Genomic DNA, 23,672 nt, shown 5'->3' on the forward strand with positions numbered 1-23,672 from the left:
GATAGCAAGGTTCAAATCCTGCCTCAGAATTGTTCCTTTCATTTAAGAGTGCTAGGTGTACTTGACTCTTCAATGCTAGTGAACTCTCTATGTGAAGTCAGAATACAGAAATATTTCCTAAAACATATATTTGGCCTAAGACTTTATATGTACTCCTTGTATAACTGTATAAATTGATGCATAACTTCTTTGATCACTATGCTCAAAACTTCGCTTTGGGCTCTTCTAAGGGCTGCAATGAACACCAATATGCAAAATTGCTTGTGTTAGGGAAAATTAGTAGGGTGAAGCAACGGGATTCAACTGGCTTCACTTTGCCCTTTCCAATGGGTCAGGTCAACATTGAAGTGCTTAAGAGTGATTTGATTTGTTGTTCTTCCCCAAACTCCAGGACTGGGGGTGCTGTGTACTAGTTACATTTAATATTTAATTGTCATTTTTTCTCTTGGAAACAGGAATGTGCATTGAGTAGGATTATCCCATTATGTCTTTCCAATTGAAAAGTGTTCTCTCTTCCTCACAAGAGAGAACAGCCTGACATAGTGACACATTTCTTCTTCTCTAAGTAGAAACATAAAGTTTTTATTTGGTTGTTTAAATAATTTAACTTGAGTTCTAGTGATAACCTACATAGAAGTAATTTGAAATATCTTTATAAAGGTACACACAGAGAGAGAGAGAGAGAGAGAGAGAGAGAGAGAGAGAGAGAGACAGAGACAGAGAGACACAGAGAGAGAGACAGAGACAGAGACAGAGAGAGACAGAGACAGAGAGAGACAGAGAGAGAGAGACAGAGAGAGAGAGACAGAGAGAGAGAGACAGAGAAAGAGAAAGAGAAAGAGAAAGAGAAAGAGAAAGAGAAAGAGAAAGAGAAAGAGAAAGAGAAAGAGAAAGAGAAAGAGAAGAGAAAGAGAAAGAGAAAGAGAAAGAGAAAGAAAGAGAAAGAGTTGTGGCCAGTATTAATGAATATTTTGAAGATTACTCAAAATTGAGATTTTATTCTTAGGATTGATATCATAGACTGGAGGTGCTTTTCCTATAATCATAGAATTTACAGTTATAATAGTTAGGAATGTTATAACAATGTGTATTTTACTGTACAGATAAGGCCTTAAAATCAAATACTGTATATAATACCTATTTCCATTTCAGAAATTGATTACTTGTGTTTAATTAACACATTTTAAGTATTCTAATAAATGTATGAAGTTCTGAAGTTTTCATTGTTTAATTTTAAATAACATTAAATATTTCTAATTGCCATTTTAATTGGCTTACTTTACCAATTTTCTTTTCAATTATCCTAAGATGCAAAATAAACTCAATGAAGGTCTTAGCTAATTTTATATAATTGTGCCAATTTTTTTATGAAACATCAGAAACAATGCAGAAGCATACACCCAGGTGTGGGCTTTGGTTTATTGGATAAAGAAGGCTAGGAATGTGAAGGAGATAAACACGTTCCCCTTATAGATCTCTGCATTTCTTCTGTGGTTACAGGCAATTATTTTCACCTTTCACATTTTAAGAGAAATTTAACAAAGGCTCTTGTTTTCCACAGTTCTTTCTTTCTCCTTAATCTTTTCACTCCCCTTTTTCTTGTCTTTAGTGTTTTTCCTTTTTTTCTTCATCTACTCTTTCTCTGTGACTTTCCTTCCACCTTCCTTCCTTTTGGATATTATTCTTTATTGATTTTAAGGGAAACCATTATCAGATAGTTTATGTCCATTTAACTCCAAATTTGTATCATCATGATGTATTAAATTTATGTAATCTACTGTTCTTTGACTTTATATTCTTGTTAATATAGTCTTTCCTTTCAATCTCTCTATTGATGCTAGCAGAGCTTTCTTAGATGGGTTGTTCTTATTAGTGAGATAATAAAAAGAACTTCTCAGACTCATTCATATAGCAGGGGCAAGTGTGTGTGCCCTTCATTATTGCAGTGAAATTGCAGGAACTGCTATAGCCCATGACTCAGAATTTGCTACATAGTTATTGAAGATATTATGACGAGAAAGTGCTGGAAATCACTATCTCTTCTAATCATGGAGGAAAGCAATTTTCTTTCTCTGACTGAGAAATTTAAATGATTTCAGATGAGAAAGATATTTTATCCCTTAAGTCTCTAAGTTTAGCCTTCCAGACATAACCAGATCGACAGAATTAGCACTTTCAAATCAATGGACTCACTAAGAGACAACACAGGGTTTTCTTTTTTAGGCCTCTGCTGCATCAGATGTAATTAGTTTGTTGGTGATGTTAGACTAGTGGCCCTGAAGGACTCTAATTTTATGGCAAATGGTACCCTAAAGAGGAACTTAGTGCCTTTTTCAAAATTGTTTATCTAGCAGTTGAATCAGAATTTCACTCTCACAGTATGAGTGTTTCGGCTCATCACGGCTGCCATGTAGCTGAGTGGAACCATGGAGTGTGAACACTGTAGGAGAAGTCTCTTCAAGCAAAGCAGTCAGAAACATCACCTTTGCTCCATTTGAATCAAAGCACTCTGTTCAGACAACACCCACTGGCGTATTCCTGTAATCCCAGAAGTGGTGCGGAGGAGGCAGGAAGATGATAAATTCAAGAGTAGCCTGATCTATGTTATAAAACCCCAATTCCAAAAACCAAGGTCTGGGCAGGTACCTCAGTGGTACAGCATTTGGACACTACATGGATGACGTTGGATATTTTCTCTGGCATTATAAGAGAAGAGAGGGAAGTAACTCTTTTTAGTTTATCTTGTAAAACGTCTAATTTTATTATACCAGTTATTTTAATGTAATTATACCTTCACATTTAGTAGTGCACATTTAATCAAAATTGTTGGATGATGTGAGGACAAGAATATTGTACAATATAATTATAGTTCACTGATGGAAGAAAATGTTGGCTTAAGATTGCCTAGGTGCAAGTGTAGGCATTAATAACATTAGCTAGAAGAAACTGATTTTAAAAATCTAACCACCACCCATTTAGGCCTCTGAAAATCTCTTAGAATTAGATAAAGGGAATTAGAGTCTTGAGGGACAACAGCTGCTTTTTGCAACTGTGTCTGCTCCTCTTTTGACCCATGCATGTTCTGCTACCATTCTAGGTACCTTCTCTAACTTGTTCCTATTATTTAAGCCACCCCTGCCCCAACCCTATAAGCTGACAGTTGGTAATTAGTTCCTGGTGAAATGTATCTATCACAAAGAGAGGTTACCAGCTATGATAAATGCATGTCGATGTCTGACAGCCACATCTAATTTAGTTCTTCATATTTGCCACAGAATTTTGTTTCATACTATTTAAGAAAAGTGAACTATAAATTCATCTTAAGGGCCATGAAGTTCTCCCACACATTGACCTTCCTTGCACAGGCCTGACCCCTTACTTTCTTTTCACCTCTTTAAATATTTTGAAGTCTATACATGAATGTATAAGTGACATATAGAATTTACAGTTCATATATTTTGTAAACAATAATTTTTGTATTTTTAATTTTATGCAAGATTTTAAAAACTCATTCCTTTTGACATTTGAGTATGAGACCATTCATTGTTACTATGCATGATAATATACAAATTGATCTAGTATCCTACGCATTTAAAATTGAGTTGGTTTGGGAGTGTTTTAATTCTAGCTCTCAGATAAAGAACTTCTCAAGTTTTTCCATGCCTGGGCATTAACTGCTGTGGGAAAGTCGATGTTTCAGAGTTGAACATTTATAAATTTTGAAACTTATTTATCAAATGGTTTTATACTATAAGAAGTCAATTTATGCATTCAACAAGAATATATTGTCTCTTTTCCCCAGTAATATCACCAAAACTTCTTTTTAATCAAATTACTTACTTCCTTTGTAAGATACTTTTAAGGATACATATGGATTTTTCTTATACATTTGTAAGAGTTTAACAATGTGTCCTTCAAGAGCTCTTCCCGAATACTTTCCTCTTCTTATGAGCCTAAGCTTTCCTTTTCTGCGAGGAAACACCATGACCAAAAGCCACTTGATGAGGAAAGCATGTATTTCATATTGCAGCTCTCAAATCATACTCTATCAGCAAGAACTGTAAGAATAGGAACACAAGGCAGAAGCCTGGAGGACATAACTGAAGCAGAGGCCACACTTAGTGTGGAACACTGCTTAGTGGCATGCTTTCCATGTCCTGCTAAGGTTAATTTCTTATAACTTGCCATGACACAGTGAGCTAGGTTCTGCTGTATTATTTACCACATAAGAACATGCAAAACAGGCTTGCCCACAGGCCAATTTAATGTAGATATTTTATCAACTGAGGCCCTTGCTTCTAACATGGCATGCATCCAGTCAACAAAAACTGGACAGAATAAACTCAGTGTGGTTCAACTTTAGATGTTCCATCCTGCATGACAATGTCTGGCTAATAGGTCTTTCTGTTTGCCCTTGTTCTCTGTCTACAAGTGAAAGTACTACATACTTTTGATCATTCTATAATCAATGCCATGATAAATATTTACTGATTCATGTGGGAAAATCCTAAAGGAACACAATAGAAAATGGATCTCTAGACTGAGAAGATTCCCATTTAAATATAAACCATCCCATGCAAACTGATGAGGAAGACGTTTTATGATAAAAAGAAAAATCCGTTTTGAGCCTTTTCACCTAAAATAGATCTTCACATACGCACTTAGATTTTACAACCCAGGAGGGATAAGCCACTTGTCCAGGTATGGCAAGCCATATAAACTGTTATTTATTTGAGTAAGATGAAATGGATGTATATCATATCTTAACCACACATTTCAGACATTTTAAAGATAAAAGAGCCATTTTTTCTCTTTATTTTTTATTTGAGGTTCAAGTTTTATTTCATAGATACCAATTGCTTAAAATATACTGACATGAATGTACTGACCTTTTAGTGAGGAGTATAACTCAAAATGGTATTCAGCATGTTATGTTTTATTTCATAATGGACTATAGGAATCAAGAACTGTAGAAATAACACTAATCAGGATTGATTTTGTTTGATCTTTCATAGTAGTACTTTTATTTTATTACTGATATTAGTTAACTGAATGCAAATGTTCTTATATAAATCATGTGGAATCAAGCAAAATTAGTAATTACTATGAAAAAGAAGGTGTGATACTATAAAATGAGTCTCTCCATTTTAAAGCAAAAATCTCTCCCTGTTTATGATCAGGATGTAATGAAGCACATATTTTTGAATTAAACCTTAATCTTAAAAGTTTAGTATGTGCATTAGTGTTCTGAAAAGCTTCATTGCAAATTAAAGTCGCATTCAGTGTGACTTTCCCAAAGTCAAGTTGGATGCACATAAAATTCGAGATAATATGGTGTATAGTACAGTTTAGTCCAAAGGTTTAGGCAAGCTCTGCTAGATTTTATTTACAAAATAAAAGATCTTTTAAAAAGCCCTCAAGGTCTTGAGATATATTTTTGTTTTAACACATACCACATTACACCACCACACACACAAACACACACACACACACTCATGATTTAAGAAATTTATGAACTAATCAGTACCCCCAGAGCTCGTGTCTCTAGCTGCATATGTAGGAGAAGATGCCCTACTCTGCCATCATAGGAAAGAGAGGTCACTTGGTCTAGCAAACTTTATATGCCCCAGTACAGGGGAAAACCAAGGCCAAGAAAAGGGAGTGAGTGGGTAGGGGAGCAGGGCTGGGGGCGTTTATAGGGGAATTTTGGGATAGCATTTGAAATGTAAATGAAGAAAATATCAAAGAAAAAAAAAGAAAAAAATTTATTTCCTCTGAAGTTTATAGAAGGGTTTAATCAAGGCTTAGTGTGGATGCTTCTGTCCTGCTTAGAAGGGGAACAAAATAATAACAGAAGGTAGAGCGAGGGACAGACTTTGGAAGGAGAGAGGAGGGGGAAGGGGAGTGGGAACAGGTGTGGGAGGAAACAAGAGAGATGTACAAATGTGGGGCAATGGGCTATGTATAGATGGCCTGGTATCTAGTTGAGCTGAGGTCGTGAACGCGGTGAAACACAGTAGTGGTAATTTTCACCTACATGGGATGGAAGGTGTTTCCTCAAGTCTCCTGGACCCCTGGTTCCTGTCAAAATTACCATCCCTACAGCCCCCACAGGAGAAGCTTGTGGCTTTCAGTCATGTAGACAATGTCTCAAGCTTCTGACTTTCAGACTAGACTCCTCCCAGTTACCTAGCAACAGCAAGATAACAAGCCCAATATAAGAGGGGCTGCTTGTCCCCACCTTGCTCTCTCCCTCTTACCCTCTCTGTCTTACTCTCTTAAGCTTTTACTTTCTTTACTCTCTCTCTAAGCCCCCTCTCTCTAAGCCCCCTCTCTCTCTAACCCCCCTCGCCCCCCTAAGCCTTCACCTTGCTTACTCTCTACCTCTCTTTCTCTCTTTCCCTTCCCCCTTCTCTCCTCTTGGACATGGCTGGTCTTTCTCACTCTCTTTTTATCTTCTCTCTTTCCCCTTGCCTTTCTACAATAAAGCTCTAAAACTATAGACTGTTTCTGTTCATCAAGGTCCAGACTAAGGACTCTCACCTTTGTGTGAACCTCTCTCCCTCTGCCTTCTTCCTGTGTCTCTGGGGCCAAGAGTGTCACCCTGGGGCCCCTATTCTGTCCTCAGCTCCTCTGCCATATCCAGCATGGGATGCCAGAGACTGAGAACTTGGTACTGGGGGCTGCCCCTTGACTCCCCCACCATGTGGGGTCAATGGCTTCACACAGCCAGATACCCGCCCAGGGCTGTGTGGAAAGTGGCTGGAAGTCCTCCCAGGTTCACCTGCCCAGAGCACAGGAACTCTGGTGGGATGCAGGCACTTTCTCCTACTCCCCTCTTCCCCCACACCGACAGCCCCACATACAAGAGGTCAGGAAATTGAACAGAATTATGTAGCAGTGAGGGATGGGGAACTGGAGCCATCAGAAAGTTCCAGATACCAGGAAAGCAAGATGCTCCCAGGACCCAGTAGGACTGACATTACCCAACAAAGGGGAGGGAGAACATTTGGAGACTATATCTAGACTTTAGAGATGGTCCCTCATTGAGAGATGGGGTCACCCACCCATCTCAAATATTTTAAATCCAGAATTTCTCCTGTCTAAAGGAAATACAGTGGCAAAAACTGGAGCAGAGACTGAAGGAAAGGCCATCCAGAGACTGTCCTACCTGAGTTTCCATCCCACTTGTAGTCACAAAACTCAGACACTATTGCTGATGCCAAGAAGTGCTTGCTGATAGGAGACTGATATAGCTGTCTCCTGAGAGCTTCTGCCAGAGCATGACCAATACAGATGCAGATGCATGCAGCCAACCATGGGACTAAGCTCAGAAACCCAATGGAGGAGTTAGGGGAAGGACTGAAAGTAGCTGAAGGGGATTGCAACCCTAGAGGAAGAACAGCAATATCAACCAACTAGACCCCTCAGATTTCCCAAGGCCTAACCCACCAATGAAGAGTACACATGGAGGGACCTATGGCTCTAGCTGTATATGTAGTAGAGGATGGCCTTATATGGCATCAATGGGAGGGGAGGCCCTCAGTCTTGTGAGGGCTCAATATCCCAGTGTACTGGAGTGCTAGGGCAATGAGGCAGGAGTGGGGGTTAGATAGGAGAGCAACTTCATAGAAGCAGAGGTTAAGGGGGATGGGATAATGAGTTTGCAGAGGAAAAATTGGAAAGAGGGATAACATTTGAAATACCAATAAATAAAATAAGCAATAAAAAATAAAATAAAAAGAGAATTAATGGTCCACAGATGGTCAGCAAATCCTTCACCAAAAAGTAAAGTAAAGTAAAAAAAGAGTCTGTTCATATGATGTCAACTCATGGTGGAAAGTGTTATTACTTTTGCTTTTATCATTTTTCTTGTGTACATAGCAAGAACATTTGTGGAAAACAAATTTTAGTTATTCCAGTGTCTAACAGAGATTGTTACAAACTAACAGCTAAAAGACATATATTAAAAAGGTAGTACACAGAGGGACAAGCTTTTGCACAGGGAAGTCAATGCCAAAAAAGCAAGTAGGAACAAATATCTCTGTATATGAATTTACTTTGTTACAATAGGTTGTATTTATTTAGAAAGGCATATAATGGCTCAAAGAAAAGGAGGTCTTGTGTGGCTTGTACACGTTAACATTACAGCATCATTCAATAATCAGTTTTCACCAATTATAGCATCATGTATCACCACACACTAGCTTTTTCTCATCATTTGCAGAGCACTGGGCTGCTGCTAGCCAGTGTCATTTTTCAACATTTACCTAGTAATCATGACCTTTCTGGAACTCTTTTGTAAGCTGTACCACCAGCTGTATACTTATATGCAATGAGAAGCTGCCTAGGGAATCAATGATTGATTACAAAGGCATGGATTACATGGAAATATAAATATGCCTAGTATTACTGGGACTTCATGCAGGGAAAAAAACCTGCCTCCTATAAATAATGTTCCATGAACAGAAAATTATTCACAAAGGTTTTCTGTAGCAGAAAAAAAATAAAAAAATAAGTATTTTCTCAGAATAAAATAAATAGTTCTCCTTGTGAGGTGGCCAGGACCAGAGCATGCTAATGAATACCTTCTGCTGCCTAGAAAGGTGTGGCATGGACACACCTTACAAGAGATGCTGATTAACTTGCAGCCCACATGTACAGATGAAGTGCCAAATTAATTTGGAAAGCAGAATCATGTTCAAGGTTTAGTAAAACACCATTTGTAATCTGTCCTTTGTGACACCAAACCATGAATTCACTGACCATGGCAGTAATCAGACTGTCAATGCTAACAAAGTTCAAGTAGTTTATCAGCCTGACCTGTGTGTTACCGCCACACATGGGGAGATGATTTATCACATATGTGTGCAGGCCTTTACCTGTACAGGTTTGGTTAGACTCATCTTCATTGCTCCCACAATCATTTGCTCCATCACAAAGCCATCTCTTGGGGATACAACGATTATTCTGGCACTTAAATTGATCATCCGGACAGCTGTGATTGACTGAAGGGGAGGGACACAATTATAATTCATGTTATGAGTATTTTAATTATGGTAACAAAACTATTTCTTTACTTATGTTATATTCAGTAAATGCTACAGCTTCTGGCATTAGTTATGTAGGAAATGCTAATATTATAGTCTTTGCTAAATTATAAAGTATAAGTTAGAAATAAATAAATTAAATATAAATTAAAATGAAATATATTTAATCTCCAATTTCTACACAAGATATCACTTAATTTGTTTCTTCTTTGTCACTTACCAAAACTGGTCACTTAACTCCAGAATACTTAAGACATTTGACATCAACCTCAAGGTTCAATACTCAGCAGGGCAATTATATCTCAAAATAATTATTCTCACACACACACACACACACACACACACACACACACACAGAGAGAGAGAGAGAGAGAGAGAGAGAGAGAGAGAGAGAGAGAGAGAGAGAGAGATTTTTTCAAATATTTCTTTAATATTAAATAGACTTAATTGTGTTCTAATCCAACCACTCTATTTTGAGATTTGAAGAGAAACAAAAGAAATAAAAATAAAAATGGCTTGCTTATGACCAAGTTATAATGAAATGAGATTCTATATAATTCAATAACAAAGTATGGTTTCCAGATATAAATGAATAAACATTTAACTAAAAGCAACATTGAAAATGAGAACAACTATCATAAACTGATACACAGTTGAGTCTTAACCCTCAAATATCTAATCACAATGGGGAGGCTCTGTATATTAACTTTATAAATGTGTTTTTCTAATATGTGCTCTTCCATAGTTTTTTTTCACAGTTTTGATGTTCTTTTATTTTTGTCTAAATGCAAGAATTGTACATTTTCTAAGAAAATATACTTTGTGAAATTTTATTTACAATAAGAAACTTGTTTTTTCCCATGTTGTTTCATATCAATTGTGTTCAATTAAAATATGTACCCACAAAACACATGTTTTTAAGATACTCACGGTGACAGTGTTGTTTCCATTCTTTATGAAAGGTTTTTTATTTAAGTAAAATGAAATTTTCTTTTAAAAAGAGAAAGCGTGCATGTGTAGTGTGGTGGTTTGAATATGCTTGGTCCAAGAAGTGACACTGTTAGGAGGTGTGGCCTTGTTAGAGTGGCATTGTGGAGGTGGGCTTTCCGACCCTCCTCCTAGCTGCCTGAGGATGCTGTCTTCTCTTAGCAGCCTTAAGATCAAGGTGTAAAACTCTCAGCCTCTCCCGAGCCATGCCTTGGTCATGGTATCTCTTCACAGCAAGAAAACCCAAGCTAAGACATGTAGTAAGGTGGGTAAGGAGATGGGGAAGATCTGGGATGAGTTGAGTGAGGGAAAAGTATGATTAAATGACATTGAATGAATTTATCTAATTTTTTGTTTATTATTCATGATTAACATTTGCTATATATTTCAGAGCCTTCAAAAAGTGTCGATGCCCATGAAAACTAAATGTCACACAAATATCAATGTTTTAAAGGAGCAAGATTGTGGATGTACACTGTAGTGAAGCTTCTCGAGGACTTTTATGACCAGTTCTATAAGCCCATACACTAATATGGCAGAAGCAGGGTGGCTGTAGATTTAGGACTGAGTTCAAGATGCTGATCTATCTCCATTAATGAAGAAAAAAATAGTTGATCACAGTTTTGTAGTTAGTGATGAGCTAATGAAATACTTGCAGTAAAGGGATCAAAGAAATAGTAGGTAGAAGAGTGTGGGGTTAAAATCTAGAATAACCCTCTTCAGTGGTTTGTATTTGCATTGTATTATTGACCTTAAAATAAAGAAATAAAATGTTGTTCAGAATAACTACAGTGTTCAAAAAGAATGTTCTACTAGCAGGTAGTCTGTGATGCTTGCTCTATACTTCCTGGCTTATACAGTCCTACTCCTGTACACCCATACTTTTGTAGCAGAGATTCATTTTTAGAGGAGAGACTGCAAACATGTAACCAATCAGATCTTCCAAGGAGGATATTGATCTTTTAATAGATGAAGAAACATACTGTTGCAATATAGAATAAGAACTATTATAATATAGGACTAAACAGAAGAAAGATGCTAAACTCTAACTGGATGTACTGTGGTTTATCGATGGTTAAAAATAGTTCCAAAAGAGAGCAGTGAGCATCTATATTAAATTTCATAGACTAATGTCAGTTCATTATTACAGAAAAGGACAGTAAGAACCATTTTTCTAAATGTCAACAAATAATTCAACACATTAAGAACAAATATAAGTAGATGGATGATGGACTAGAAGTTAAACACTTGAGTATATAACTTTAAGCACCTCACATGTCAGGTAACAGGTCCTGCAACTGCTACAATAAGGAGGACTTGATCCCATAAGAACTATTCTGGATGCAATGTGGAAAGGAAGAATAATAGGCAGTTATAGAGGAGCACTTGTTGAGTTAATATAAGATAGAAATTTATTTCAACCAGGAAAACAAGAGAAGCAGCGAAGATGAAGCTTAGTTAGGAGACTTCAGAGAAAACAGACTTACATGTGCACTTGAATATAGCAGATGAAATGCAGGACGCCAGTCAAAGCCTATGATAAAAAGTGATAATACTCCAAAATGCTGACTGAAGATGTCATCACAGCAGTTAATGGTACAAATTATTATGCCAACTATTCCTACAAAATAGCTGAGTTTCCTTAAGTTGACAAAATGAAACAAAGGAACAGATAAAAGCATGGGACTGCTAACACAACATAAGTATTGAGATGAACTATTTGTGCTCTGAACTGGTACAAGAATCCCAGGAATAGAAGAAGCCCGATGTAGTGAGCATCCAAAAAGCCCTGTGTGACCCTTTTATTAAAGAGAGGTGGGACAGTTGAGCCAGGTACTACTTGACATGCTATGTGTGTACAACACTAGGAAACATACTACTCATCCTTACAGAAAATGTTCTTGCAACTCCAAAACGTTTAAAATTGTATCAATTTAGTATTTAACAGTCAGAGTACATGCAGGTAATAGTACAAATGAAAATTAACTGAAGGCCCATGATTGGAATTCTAGAGAAAGTAGCAACGTGTCCAGTTTATGTATTGAGAATAGCAGTTAGAAAAAATTTGAGGTGTATATTCTTGTGGCCTTTTTTATTCAGAACATCATATGTCTGAATAGATCAATTTGTGTAGTTTTTGAAAACCATTTCAAACTGCTATGTCTTAATTTCAAACAAATAAAAAGTGAACAGAGTTTATTGAATTATTTCAATCACTTTAAGCTGCAAGAAGTTGTTACCAAAATATCTCTCTGAATGTAACCTGTTTTCTTGTTTCCATAACCATTTCACTAATCAAATGTAATCTCAGAATAGTATTCCATATACTTTCCAAAAGTGCCTTGTATCCTTCCATGTGAGAAGTGTCCTTATTTTCATCCGGAACATGAACAACAAATCCTATTCCAGAAAAACAATAAATGCTGAGTGCGAGTGTAGATAGGCATACAAAAGCTTCCATTCTTGATTGACTGTCCCATGTGTATTCCCAGCCATGGCTTGAGCCCATCTATCTACCTAACACTGCTGTCCAAATCCATGCCATCTCCTTGAATTTTCTCTCAGACTTTGTTGCCAAATAGCAACGGGATGAAATGTGACATTTGAACCCAAAATTCTGTCTCAAAGGGATTTAACCTGACTTTTCATGTTTGTACGAGCAAAGATCCCAAAGTGTCCTTTGGAACAACATTGTACTGTGGTTGGTCAAAGAACAGACATAGGAAGGATGGGAACAGAGGAGGAAAGCAGACATTGTCTTCAATGCAAAAGAGGTTTTGTATACTTTAACATTAAGCAAAGGGGCACTAGGGAAGAAAGTTGAGTGAATTTATACCAGGCATAATTTCAGCTATGTTGTAGACTACTTTTGTTAATGCACACACTCACTCCGGAACCTAGAGTTTGAGGTTATTTGAGGGGGAACATACAGCATGTGACAGAGTCCTCATCACTCCCGTCTAGGCAGTCATCGTCGCCGTCACATTTCCATCGTGCTTGGATACAGTGTTTGTTCTTGCAGCGAAATTCTCCAGGTTTACAGATATGAAACCTTATTTCTTCAGGATTAACTAAAGTTGAAAAACAAACAAACAAACAGACAATCAAAAAAACCAAGATGTATGCATAATCCTAAGGCCTTAAGTTTCTTGAGCTATGACTCATGGAGCATTTCAGCTGCTTTAGAACCACACAGAAATGAGGTCATACAATGTTTGTCTTTTCCTTTTTTTTTTTTTTGCTTATTTACTCACCATGCTCTCCATACTCATAGTAAGTATTAAGTAATAAGGTTTCAATCACATAAAAAGGTGAATAATGGTCAGTGTGCACATGTACACATAAATGCTAAGCTCAATGCAGGGTTTTAGGTGGAGAGGAAATGAAGAAGGTGTTGGTCAAAGAGGCAAAATTGAAGAAATGTAAGATGAATTTGTCTACATATCTAACATACAACATTAAGAATATAATTATGCTGTAGTGTCTTATGCTGGAAATGACCAACTGCTTGTAGGTGGTCATAAAAACATAATGAAGAGAAGTGCTTGTATTATTAATCTCTTTGCTGACAACTATCATTTCATGAGTATAATATAGTAGCATATTACATACATTAAGTTTGTACACTAAAAAAGGAACCTACATATTTAAAACTAGCATCTGAAGACCAGCCACATCCACAAAAAACTGATAAAAGTTATTTTCACTGCATTAAATAAAGACTATTATGCTCTAATGCACAAAATAATTTAAATAGGAAATCTGTTATAATGACAAAATTCTTGTTTCTCTGTAGAAAATACATAAACAACATTGTTCTGATGGCCATCTGGGGAATGGAACATTTAGTTTTGCTGGCAATAATTATTCTGTTAAAATTTTTTAAAGGTTTCTTTTAATAAGTTGTCACTAAAGAAAACGAACAACACCATCTCACTTTCTATTGAGCATTTAGAGCCCTCATTGTTCATCTGGATGTTGGTAAGCAAATCATTTTAGTGTAAACAAATCTACTAAGAGGTAACCACAGAGAAAAATATTCATGAATAAGACAAGGTTGGTGGCTCTACTTACTTTGCTAAACTGCATTATGCTAAGCTGAAATTGTCTATATCTGTGATCTGAGTGTTTGAAACTTCCACTGAGATTTGTCATAACCTGAAAGTTTTCCTATTCATCTGATCTCTTTGGGTGGATGAGATAGATACATACTGGGAAAGGATCCACAGCAAGGGCTGATTTGTATCTTGTAGTCAGAAAATGGTCTCGACTAACTCAAATAGGCTTCTTGCTGGGAAAAAATCTCAAATTTCTGTTCTAATGGCTTAAAACTTCATTTCTTATAAGTCCTGTGGGCTACTGAACTGACAGGAAACTTATACACACCTCACTCACAGTGGTATCAAGAGAACCTCTTGAGTCAAAGATAGAACCTCTACCGCCCTGATCATAGCATTGCCTTGGTGTCTGTTTCTCTCTTGCAGGAAAGAATTGAAAAGGGAATGTGATTTTTGAACTATGCCTGCAGGAAACTGCTTCAGAGTGGCACAGTAAGGCACAAAGTTTAGGGGTCTGTAGAAATAGAAACAAAGTTACCACAATGGGCTGAGATTTCATTTCAAGCCATACAGAATGACTGTAGTAGATGAAATATTCAGTTGGAACAAAGGTAGCCTTATATTGCTCTAAACCTCTCAGTTATGCTAACTGTGGGTACCTTGACAGATAGGAACATTTCTTTTCTATTGTTTCCCAGTAACAAAACAATAAAGCAGCAATTTCTCTCTGATGTTATTTCTCTAAGATGTTTAAAATAAACATAAGCTATCATATGGGGGGTAGCAGTTTGTAGTGTGAAATCAAAATAGGAAATAACAAAAACAAAACTACAAACACAATGGACCAACCTAACCACCTATAGGATTCTAACTCTTCATATTTCCTACTTCAGATAAAGATCTTAAACTATTGCTAATATTCTATATGTATACCACACACTCTCATATGTATATGATGTATATGTATATGTATATGTATGTGTATGTGTATGTGTATGTGTATGTGTATGTGTATGTGTATGTATATGTATATGTATATGTATATTAAACATATACACACAAAGTTTAATATTTCATTTTAAACTTTGTTCTGCAACTTTTCCCCATGGTGTCCTCTGTGTATCATAGATATGCTTTTTCTCTGGATTTGTTTCCCAAATATGTTTGTGCAGTGTGAACAGAAATGCTGTATGTTTGTTAACGTAACATTTAGTTAGATAGATAGATAGATAGATGATAGATAGATAGATAGATAGATAGATAGATAGATAGATAGATAGATAGGTAGGTAGGTAGGTAGGTAGATAGATAGATAGATAGATAGATAGATAGATAGATAGATAGATAGATAGGTAGATAGATAGTTCACTGGTTATTATTTTTAATCAAGAGTGTGTAGGTAACATCTCATTTGAGGGAAATGTTGGGAAGACTTTCTAGCCCATTCTTTTTAGGATCTGGGTTTAAAGAAGCCATAGAACCACTGTATTTGCAGATTCTGCTTAAGATTCTACACATGGCCCACAAGTGAATTGAGAGGAAATAAGAAAGAACCAGTATATGCATGGAGGTCATACCACCTTCTGTGTCCTTTTCATGTATGGCTCATGTATCATCTATTAGAATCCAGAAATTTCTTCTAAGCCAACCATGTAGGATAACTGAAATGTAATCCCTGATACTTCACTATTCACTGCATAATGGCAATGGATTTGTATAGATATTGCAAGTTTTTTTCTTTTCATTTCTTTTCTTTTTTTTTTTTTTTTTTTTTTTTTTTTTTTTTTTTTTTTTTTGGAATGCCAGGTTAGCCCAGTGCTATCATGTCTCTGTCTTCTAAGTATGGGGATTACACTTGGCCTGCCTGGCATTTATGTAGGTTGTGAAGCTCAGAACTCTGATCTTCACAGTTAATAGCAAGTATTTTACAATGAGCTTTTTTCTCTAACCTCTTAGATACTGAGCTTTGGTTTGCAAAATCTTCAGCATCTAAAGTTTTATTAGTCTAGCCTACCACTAACTTGAACTTTACTGATATGACCAGCAATTGTAACACACAGGAACAATGACACTTAGTGCAAACTGCTGCATTTATACAGGATCCATGTTGATGGGAGACAGTCTACATTTCTATAAACAATGCTCATTATTAAGAAAACAAAAATTCATGTGATAACATGAACAAGAGACTGGCTTGGAATGTATGATTTGTTGACAGTACTGACTAAGCAATAGGGAACTAGGGGACAGTACCATCTGTAAAGTTGTTCATGGTGATAACCTCTAAAGCAGGCCACCTTTGAGAGAACAAGAGAGGGAGAAAACATTGAGCATAATATAAAAAAGCAATGGCTCATCCAAAACAATCAAACAAACCAAAACAAAACTCAACTCAGCATTCTTTCTACAGCTGGTTAAAATCTATATGAAGGATTTTCAAATTGAATATCCACTTTTAAGATTCGTAAATATCAGGGCAGCATATATACAAAATGTAATACTTTTAAGAATCCAGGCTTATAGTTAATGTATAAAATAGTTTGTTGCCTGACCCCTTGGAGTTTAATGAGATGCTGTTGTTATACTGAGAGACAGTCTTTAGGAGCTATACTAATCCTTTAGGAAGACAGCTTCCCTTCACATGAATCAGCAGTTGATTCTATTCTCTTACTTATCATGAGCATGGATAAGCTTGGGCAAATTTCAATTTCATAGATGCAAACAATGGAGAAAGAAAAAACGAACATTTACTGAAAGTTTCATGTGTGTAATCTTGATCCAGTGCTTAATGTGGATATGGATAGCACTTGGTTGTCGAGCGCAGCAATGCACCCCTTCCAGAACCTTAGCAAGTGCTATAATAGTATACTTGGCTGAGTTATGCTTTAAACCATAAATTTGAAGCCATACACAAAATGCATAATTCTGTTACTAGGACAACATGGTCTGAGCAATAAGAAACTGACAAAATAATAAACAATCCTTTAGTTTAACCAAGTTCAGAAATGACACAGCATGAATTATGACTTGCCTGGTGGAAAATGTCATTTTTTACACTTATTGTGAAAATTTGTTAGAGAAAACAAAACAACAAAAGATCATGTCTGACTTCCAAGCATCCAGGACTCATTCTAGAGTTGATTTCTTGACTCTAGAAACACAATTGCTAGAAATAATACTCAGAACAAGATGAAATAAAGGAAAGACATATTGTTCTATTTTTATTTAGTTTTATATCATCCCGTATACATTTTTAAATTAATGGGGGTATGTAAATGTGTGTGTCTGCACACGTGCTAGCATGCTCATGAATGCACATGCCAGCACATGTCAAAGCTACAGAAGAAAGTATCAGATACTCTGGAGCTAGAACTGCATAAACTTGTAAGCTCTGGAATAGCAGCAAGCACTCTTTATTGCTCAGCTCTTTCTCCATCCCTACGCTTTGTATTCTTACCTCAGCTTAACAAAAATTTTTATTATACATCTGGAATCCAGGAATGTGGACCAAAGGGAAATTAGTTGTAGCTAATTGGTTGTTGTCATATCACACTGTTACATGAGACGATAAAGTCAAAATTTCATCTGTGGTATGTTTTCATTAGATCATGGGAAGATAACCTTTTATTAGATAGAGTATCTGAGCAGCGTGCCTAAGTGGTATATTACCTTCTGGAGATTCTGTGCACAGAGGACATAAATAATCACTTGAATGGGACTTCTAAACTTTTTATTGCCTTAAACTTTTTTTAAACTATACTTTAGATTGCGTATATCCTAGGATATGAGGCTTGCCACAGTAGAGCAGATAAATGGTTCCCCACAGAGAAGCACTGTTTATCACAAAGGGTATATCTGGTATTCCAAATGGCGGCAAGGATCACAAAGGAGCATCGACACATGATGGTGCATTGCTAGCCTCTGCATTACTGACATTTTGTAAACTGCAACTCGCCTTTCTGAGAATGAAAAATAGTGGAGAGACTGGCCTTTCCTTACAAGTATCTGTGAAGGAGTTAAGGAATTATCTTCTTATTCCAACTAAGACAGCCTAGATAATTAATAAAGCAAAATTATCATTTAAAAGCCTAATTTGTTTTGGGGAATCATTTATAAGCTTATTATCAATTTACTATTTCATGATTCTCCCAAAATTATCAAGAAAAATATAAATGCACCCTGTAACTGATCAACTAAAATTTTCTGTGGTTTTCAGAGGTAGCAAGTGCCAATTTGTTATGCTAACACAGATATCAATTCTAATTTCCAGAAATACAGTTGAGAAAGGTTTCCACTCACTATTGCAGAAATAAATAACACTCAGACCTATTTATCAGCAAAGCCACTTCTAATACAGTGTATCAACCAACAAAATTATCTTTCTTATCTTATCATGATATTTAAATAGTTAATCTCAGTGACGTAAGTGCATAAAACAGTGACTGAATAAATAACACTAAGTATGAAGAAGTAAAGCTAGATAATGTGTAAGTAAATAAAGATAAACCACAGTCTAAGATGCTTGTAAGGTGGAGAATAGGGTCATTTGTCATTGACTAGGTGACACACAAAGCATTTCTAGGCTTGTTTTATGTGTACCTAATACAACTAGTAACAATAGTATGTGTTTTTCCTTATGCATATGTGCTTTCCAGTGACAATAGGTCTAGGAGAGGATGAGTAGCCGATTCATAAACCATTTCATATATTTTCTGTGATCCATAAGGATGTACATGAAACAACTTATATGTGTAGGTATAGCTTTCTGAAGTAATGATGAAAACACTGGCAAGGCTTTGCTCCCTATGTTTATAGGATAATCGTAGCTTTCATATTTTCCTTAACCAGTTCATATTTTTTTACCCATGTCTGTTCTTTCCTCATATGAATCTATACTCATGTTCTCTTGGTTACTTTGTGTTTCTTCTACTCTACAATAGTTTTATCTGTTAGTTAATCAATCTTTCCCACATTAAATACATACAGATCTAACTCTAAAGTTATCCATAAGGTCTAGATTGGCCATAGGAATGAAGAAAATAGGAAATAAAATCAGAAGGTAAATTACCCGTATAACTATGATTCCCATAATGCAGATTAAGGATCTTATTAAAAAATTTCAAGCTAAAGTAAAATTTTGATATTGTTAGTGTCTGTTAAGTATACTCCCCCTGATTTTATAAAATAAAAAATAAATAAATAGAACTCATAGGATTTCAATATCTCTGAGATTCTGGGCCCCTGATCATTCTATAGTGTCTTAAGAGAACTTCTTGTGTTTAATATTTTTAAAAAGTGACTGTTAATAATTCATTCAGGACATTCTCCATTCTCAAAGACTTAACTGGAAACTGAAAAAAATCTGGTCATGCTCAGGAACTAAGGTAGGTCCTTAATGCTTGCAGATACAAACTACAAATCTGTATCTAGCTAAACTAAAACAGATGGATATTCAGTGCTACCTCCCATCCTTGACATAAAGTCTATTGATGGACCAGAAGGAAATCAGATCTGGTGGGAGTTTAAAATAGTGTGTGTGTGTGTGTGTGTGTGTGTGTGTGTGTGTGTGTGTGTGTGTGTGTGTGTCTGTGTGTGTGGTGATTGTGTGTGTGTGCTTGTGCATAGTCATGTGCTTGTGGGTATGCATGGGCATTTGTGAGTGTGCATTTGTATGTGTATTCTATTCTGTTTAAAGTCTCTGAGTTCTTTATTTTTACTGGCAGAAATTATGGCAATATAATAGAAAAACAATGCTAAACTGATTTTTGTAGAAATATAAAAATATTATATTGACAAATGGGCCCATTTGGTACATATTATTTCCCAAAGATTAATAAGAAAATTCAGGTTATCAAACCATGTGATGTGAGAGAATTTTATCTGTTGAAAACAGTGCTTACTATCTGTCTATGGGTAGATGTGTGAGGAGTCTGGATAGTCTCTTTTCAAAACTAGCAAGACAATTCTAGGCAAACATAGTACTCAGAACAAAGACCATCCTCTAGTGTCTCAGAAACACATGGTAATTTGTCTTCCCTGAAACCTTGAAAGGGGGTATTTGTAATCCTAGAAATGATGAGCACTTTTGTGAAGTAAAGATTTTTGAAGAGAAATTTTGCTTAGACAAGAATTCATATACTAAGGAAATGCTTCTCCCATAAAAGGACAAAGGAGGGACATTTCTAAGACATTAGCATTCAGTTCTACACAGAGTATATCTAGAATAATCATATATATTCAGGTTTATATTTTCTCCTTGAATATATTCCTTTTTAAAATATATCCCAATACTAGTGATTATTAATAAATAATGGACAACTAAAGGCTTTGATACTAAAAAAAATTCAATCAGTAGAACTATACTATTCGATTAGAATATAAAACATTTTAATTTTAATTAACTAGCTACAAATATGGATGAATATATTACATTGTAATATATATTACAATGCTAGGGATCAAGAGAAGGACTTCACACATTGCCTACCACTCTGCTACCTAGCTCTATCCTTAAAGCTCCCTCCAATTTTTTAAAAGTAATTTGATATTTCAAAATAATTTCATTGGTTAGAAATACTCCATTGTAATATAAAAGGATGAATGTAAAGGTGATAAAGAGAATAGCAGAAAGAAGCTAAAGGGTTCATTTCAAAGAGTTGGAATTTAAGATAATAATGACATTCAATATACTGACATTTTTTTTTAAAAAAAATTTCCTTATGGTAAGACTGGTAGTTTTATTCCAAATACCTAAAGATATAACACAAATGGAATACAGACTATACAGAAAATTACAGAAGGAATTGAAAACAGTGAAAAAGTCACAAATATCTTTTACAATTTTCATAAATGTCTCCAACTATCAAACATGAAATAGTGACTTAAAATTTAGTTCTTAAGAATCACATTAATGGTAAGTATTAAATTAAATAACAAGACATTTGTATACATGTTAAACAAATATAAACCCAACGCAACAGATACTGAAGTGTGAACTGTGATTAAGAAACAGAAGTACAATGTAATAGAGAAAGCAGCTCCAAAATAGCTCTGACTTATGTACGCCCAGAAATCTTCCCTTCATCAACCTGAATCATTAACTCCTGAGACTCAGGTCTGCATGTGCTTTGGACAGATGTTTCTCCTATCCGGGGTTTTCAGTTTGCACGTCCAAAGGTTTATCCACCTCTGTGAATATTAGTCAACTCCTTAATATAAGCCTATCACCTTTCTGCACACATAGGCACATACATACATACATACATACATACATACATACATACATACATACACACATACATACATACTACTCAATTTCTTTCTCAGGATAACCTTGAGCCACAATGTGAAATTGAAACCCTGTAAGAAATTTTTACCTCGCTCTCAGTACATAAATATTATTGTGGCAGTTATTGTGCTTAGGGGATACAATTTGAGGTGGGAAGAAGAAATTTCAGGATTTATCCTGGAATAATAAGCAGAATAAATTGAATAATATGACAAAAACTAAGAAGAGTATCTTTAATCCAAGTCAATCAACCCAGTTGATTCACAGCTTTTATACCATATAGATTCTTTAGAAGTCTCCTCTTGGCATTCCTTCTTCTTCTTTACCTCCAAATGCAGAGATCTGAGCTACCAATTCATTTAAAATAGTTTTAAAACTAATAAGTTCACCACCATCAATATGTTGTCAGCTGCAAGTACCAATTATGAGACTTAGTATGACAGGAAAAATTTGCTCATGTGGCATTGATGTACTGATATTGTCTGCTGATCCATACACAGCAGGACAGTATGCTATGCAGCATGTTATCGTTATTTTATGCATGCTAGAAATTGATTCACATAAGACTGTCTAGAATTATGTCTAAGCATTTATCCAGAAAATTCTTTCTAGTTGCAATTTCAGTTCTGTTGTTTTTACGTTTCTCATCTTCACTAACATCCACGTACACATTGAGTGTCAGAAATAAAGGAACTTACACGTGCAAGTAGTTCCATTTTCATCCAAAAGTTGATTATCAGCACAAGCACACACTCGGCCTGCTGGAATGGCCAGGCAGAGGGTGCCACAGCCCCCATTGTTAATGCGGCACATATTGTCACCTGCAGAAAAAAAAGAAAGAAAGGGAATTGTCACAAAGCTGGTGGTTATGCAATGTCTTTAATATGGTTAATTTTTAAGCTTATGGAACCCAGGCTACATTTTAATGTTTTATCCTTTTTTTTTTTCTACTATCCAACTGCTAGAATTACAGACATATACTGCCAAACCTAGCTTTCAGGAATATTTTTCTTTCACTGAAATATAAATGGGCATAAATATGTGAATGGAAATGTTATATATACAGCTCACCTTTGTGGTTATACTCAACATTGAAGCTGAATAGATGTTGCTTTCAAAACCAGTTGAAAGTATATGTTGCTTTGGTACATAAGAGGAATATGTTGTTGAAGGAGGACTATGCACTAGGTAATAATTTTCTAGGGACCTGGAGCAAGGAGATAGGTAGCTTTTTGGCTGTCATGTACAATTCCCCAGACTATGATTATAGCATGGTGGCCTGAGTACTTTGAAAAGTAAAGCAGGTCTCTGAAAATGTAGGTGGAGGTCACCATTGAGCAGGCAAGCATGTGGGATTTGATTTTTCTCTAGTGGAGTGAGTACGCTGCATGTTATTTTGCTGAGGATACCACAAAGCATGGCAAATCGAGAAAATTCACAGCACATAAGGCAGAAGTGCTGGACTAGAGACTTTGGGAATAGAGTCACTGATGGAGCACAGGAGATGACATTTATAAAGGAATTCATAAACATATGTCAGGAGCCCATGATGAATTCTAGAAAATAATCAAAGACATATTTGAAGAGCCTTGAGATATGATTTTTGTAAAAAAATATAGTTAAAAAACTGTAAATTTATATAATCACAAATTTAATATCATTTATTCCTTCTACTTGGACAATCAATTGAGGAAATGAATTAAACCAGGTGATATGGTTCTTGCCTGTAAATGTGACTCTTAGAGAGGACTGTTGTGAGTTTCAGGGCAGACTGGATAACAGAACAAGTCCAAGAAGAACAAAAGCTAAAGAATAACAGTGTCGAAAGAATGAGAGACAGACAGACAGACAGATAGAAGAGGCAGGAGGGAGGGATGGAAGAAGGAGGGAAGAGAGAAGAGGGTTGCTGAACTTTCTTTGCATCCATCTTTACAGAGAGAATTATTAAATCCCAGAAGCACATTGCCCTTGCAATTATCAGATAATCTTACAGCACACTTCAATTTTTAATATCGTCAATAACTAAAATGTCTTATTATTTTAGGAGCAAAACACTAAAAAGACAGTCTTTAGTTACTTGGGCCATAAATAATAAACAATCAAAACATGATAGTTATTATACAAATATTAATATTGAACTGAAGCCACAGATGGGGTTATCACACTGCGTGCCAGAAGGGTTGTATTGCCATGGAGAGCACTGTAGGGGAGAGAAGCTCTCCACAATGGTGCTAAATACTATAAAATCCTACATATTGTCTTATAAATCTCAGATCAGAAGAAATAACC

At 35.8% G+C, this 23,672-nt stretch overlaps 1 protein-coding gene across 10 annotated transcripts in view; it reads right to left on the minus strand.

Annotated features, from left to right (window-relative positions):
• Lrp1b (low density lipoprotein-related protein 1B) overlaps window positions 1-23,672 on the minus strand; it is a 2,058,309-nt gene that overhangs the window by 840,929 nt on the left and 1,193,708 nt on the right. For all 10 annotated transcript variants that reach the window (XR_374143.4, XR_374144.4, XM_006498463.4 and 7 more), the window contains exons 15-17: window positions 22,082-22,204; window positions 12,968-13,108; window positions 8,883-9,008 (exon numbers count right to left, since the gene is read on the minus strand). Coding sequence is in view for 8 of the 10 variants with exons in the window: in XM_006498463.4 (XP_006498526.1) it covers window positions 8,883-9,008; window positions 12,968-13,108; window positions 22,082-22,204 (390 nt within the window). In the remaining 2 variants the exon portion in view is untranslated. The remainder of the gene's footprint in view (window positions 1-8,882; window positions 9,009-12,967; window positions 13,109-22,081; window positions 22,205-23,672) is intronic.

This window comes from Mus musculus, chromosome 2 (assembly GCF_000001635.26).
Source record: "Mus musculus strain C57BL/6J chromosome 2, GRCm38.p6 C57BL/6J".
NCBI lineage: Eukaryota > Metazoa > Chordata > Mammalia > Rodentia > Muridae > Mus > Mus musculus.